A 2,707-nucleotide genomic window follows, 5' to 3' on the forward strand; every position below is an offset into this window, starting at 1 on the left:
CGCCACTCGACCGGCCCCTAAGTATACCTTTTAAAGCATTGCTCACAAAGCAAGAGAAAGCCCTAAGGGCAAACATACAATGAGGTAAAACAAAAATGGTGAATGGCAAACAAACTCCTAAGTCAAGGAGCAATAACAATATCAACCTGGGTTTGAGAGAAGAAAGAAGCTGAGGAAGTTTGCCACAGGTAGGATGGCTGAAGTAGAGACTAGTATTTAGCTGGGAATCTTGAAGGAGCTAAAGTATTCCCCAGTAGGAAGCTTCCTGGCTTCCTAACTATGAAAATCCAAATTATCTCTGGAGGAAAGGAACCCCAATTTAGATAGTAAGGATTCCTATGTATTACGTTTAATCAAATATACACTGACAATCGAAAATCACCAAATAACACAGGGAAACTGGCTACCATGAATGAAAATCAGCAGAAACAACAAACAACCAGATTTATAACCTTCAAGAACTACAGCAATTAAGAATTATGAAAAATCAATTGTAAAGCAACTTTGTGACGTTTTAACAAAACAAAAGATGTAATCAAAGATTCGAAGAAGGAAAAAGACTATTTAACTTTCCTGAAGCTTGGTTTCTTAGTAATACCAATTCTATACATTTTTTGTGAAGATTGGCTGAGAAGAAATACATAGAAGTAATATTTAAACTAAGTACAGAAAAATGAAACATGTAGGAAATTTCTTTTCCACAAAAAGGGGACTATCTAGTATACATTGCTTTGTAACCTGGAGAAAAATAACCCCAATTTAGATATATAGTTTGTAATCTACTTTTTTCATTTAAAATATTATGATCTATTTACCTGCTATTAGGTCTTCCTCTAGAACATTATTTTAATAATATACCATAATTTATTTAATCAGTCCTTTATTGTTGGACGTTTACATTTTTTCCCCAGTTTCTTGCTATAGCAAACAATGACGTAACATATATCCTTGTAGCTTAGTTCCTTGAGATAAATTCTGGCTCGTGCAATTGTAATTATAGCTGTTTGTTATGAATTTTCAAATATTAAAGAGCTGTATAAAATAAAAAGCATAAGTTCTTCAGAATTCTATACGTTAGCAATAACCACTTTACGTGGTTGCTACATATTTCTCAGAATTTTTTCTATACATATGCAGACATTTTTCATTAGTCTTGTTAACAAAAGTTGACTCATTTAAAATACATTGCTTTGGAATGTGCATTCATCACCTACCAATATAACATGGTCACCTTATTAGCCATTTAGTAGCTGTATAATGTCGGGCAAGTTTCTTATCCTCTAAATGCCCATCCCTACCTATGTCATAGGATCATCGTGTAGGTTAAATGAGTTATAATATAAGCAGTTGGCTTGTATCGGTATCTGGCACAGAGTAAGCACTTGTATCCATCAGGGTTTGACCAGAGAAGTAGAACCAGTAGGAGGAAAATATATTTCATAAGAGACTTGTTACAGGGATTTAGTCTTGTGCAATTTGAGGAACAGATTACAGTCTGTAAAGCTATCATCTTTGCATCATATGATGGAGCTTGAGGTCTGCAGAGCAAACAGTCAGGAAGTGAAGAGGGATATAAAGTGAGGTAGAGCAACAACAGGCTGGCACTCATGAGCACGAGCTGAGCCCACAAGGATGGACTGGAACCCATGTCAGTTCTCAGGGCTTCCAACCTTGGAAAGCTAGGCGTCCTGCTGGAGAAGCTGGTCCCCCTCATCTAGGAGCCAAACAGACACCTGGCCCAGTAGATGGAAAGGTGAAGGAGGACCGGAGGGAAGGTGGAGTGGTTGCAGGCCTGCTGTTGCCTCACACCAAGGTGAGCAGCAGATAAGCAGCAACATGTATAAGCTACAAAAAGCACATGCTTCAACTTTCCAAGCGTAAAAAAACAAAATGCTTCAGTTCCGCCCTCCAAATCTTGCACAAATATATCTCTTGTAGCCCACTCCAACCAGAAACATACATGGACGGAATTTCTACCCAAGTGACACATTACAAAGCCATGACTAAAAAGGTGTTGTTGTTATTGCAGCATTTGGTGTTCTTGTTCCTGTTGTCATCATCATCATCATCTTCCTCAGTGACGTGAGAAATGTTCCTTTTGGTTAGAACAAAATGTTTGGGGATAAGGGGAGTGGCATGAAAATTAGGCTAGAAAGATGAGCTAGGCCTGGTCATGCCAAGCCTAACTAGCCACATTAAGGAGTTTGGACATGTTCATGGAACATAACGGTCTACAGTTCTCCTTTTGGTAATATCATTATCTGGTTTTGATATTATGGTAATGCTGGCCCCTTAGAATTAGTTAGAAAATGTACCCTCTTCAATTTTTCTGGAAAAGATTCTAGATAATCGGTATCAGTTTGTCCTTAAATGTTTGGAAAAATTCACCCATGAAACCATCTGGCCCCAGTGCTTTATTTTTTGGAAGGTTATTAAATATTGATTTAAATTATTTAATACATATAACCCTACTCAGATTATCTGTTTCTCCTTGTGTAAGTTTTAGTATTGGGTTGTCAGAAAAGTCATGACACATGTTTGTGACAGATGGCACTAGTTCATTTTTGGAAATACTAGAGTCATTCGCATCTATGTTATTGCTATGTCATTTGACAGCTGACAGTTCTAACTTCATTCTAAAAAAAATTGAGCAATTTGATTGAGTTTTGGAGATTTTACAACAAGTTGAAGATGGAAGACCAAACTG

The 2,707-nt window shown here is 37.1% G+C and overlaps 1 protein-coding gene across 1 annotated transcript in view; it reads left to right on the forward strand.

Moving 5' to 3' along the window:
* CCDC30 (coiled-coil domain containing 30) overlaps window positions 1–2,707 on the forward strand; it is a 112,847-nt gene that overhangs the window by 83,524 nt on the left and 26,616 nt on the right. Inside the window, exon 11 of the mRNA XM_019643692.1 lies at window positions 2,030–2,082. Within this exon, the coding sequence (XP_019499237.1) occupies window positions 2,030–2,082 (53 nt within the window). The remainder of the gene's footprint in view (window positions 1–2,029; window positions 2,083–2,707) is intronic.

Source organism: Hipposideros armiger, unplaced genomic scaffold, assembly GCF_001890085.2.
Source record: "Hipposideros armiger isolate ML-2016 unplaced genomic scaffold, ASM189008v1 scaffold_82, whole genome shotgun sequence".
Classification (NCBI taxonomy): domain Eukaryota; kingdom Metazoa; phylum Chordata; class Mammalia; order Chiroptera; family Hipposideridae; genus Hipposideros; species Hipposideros armiger.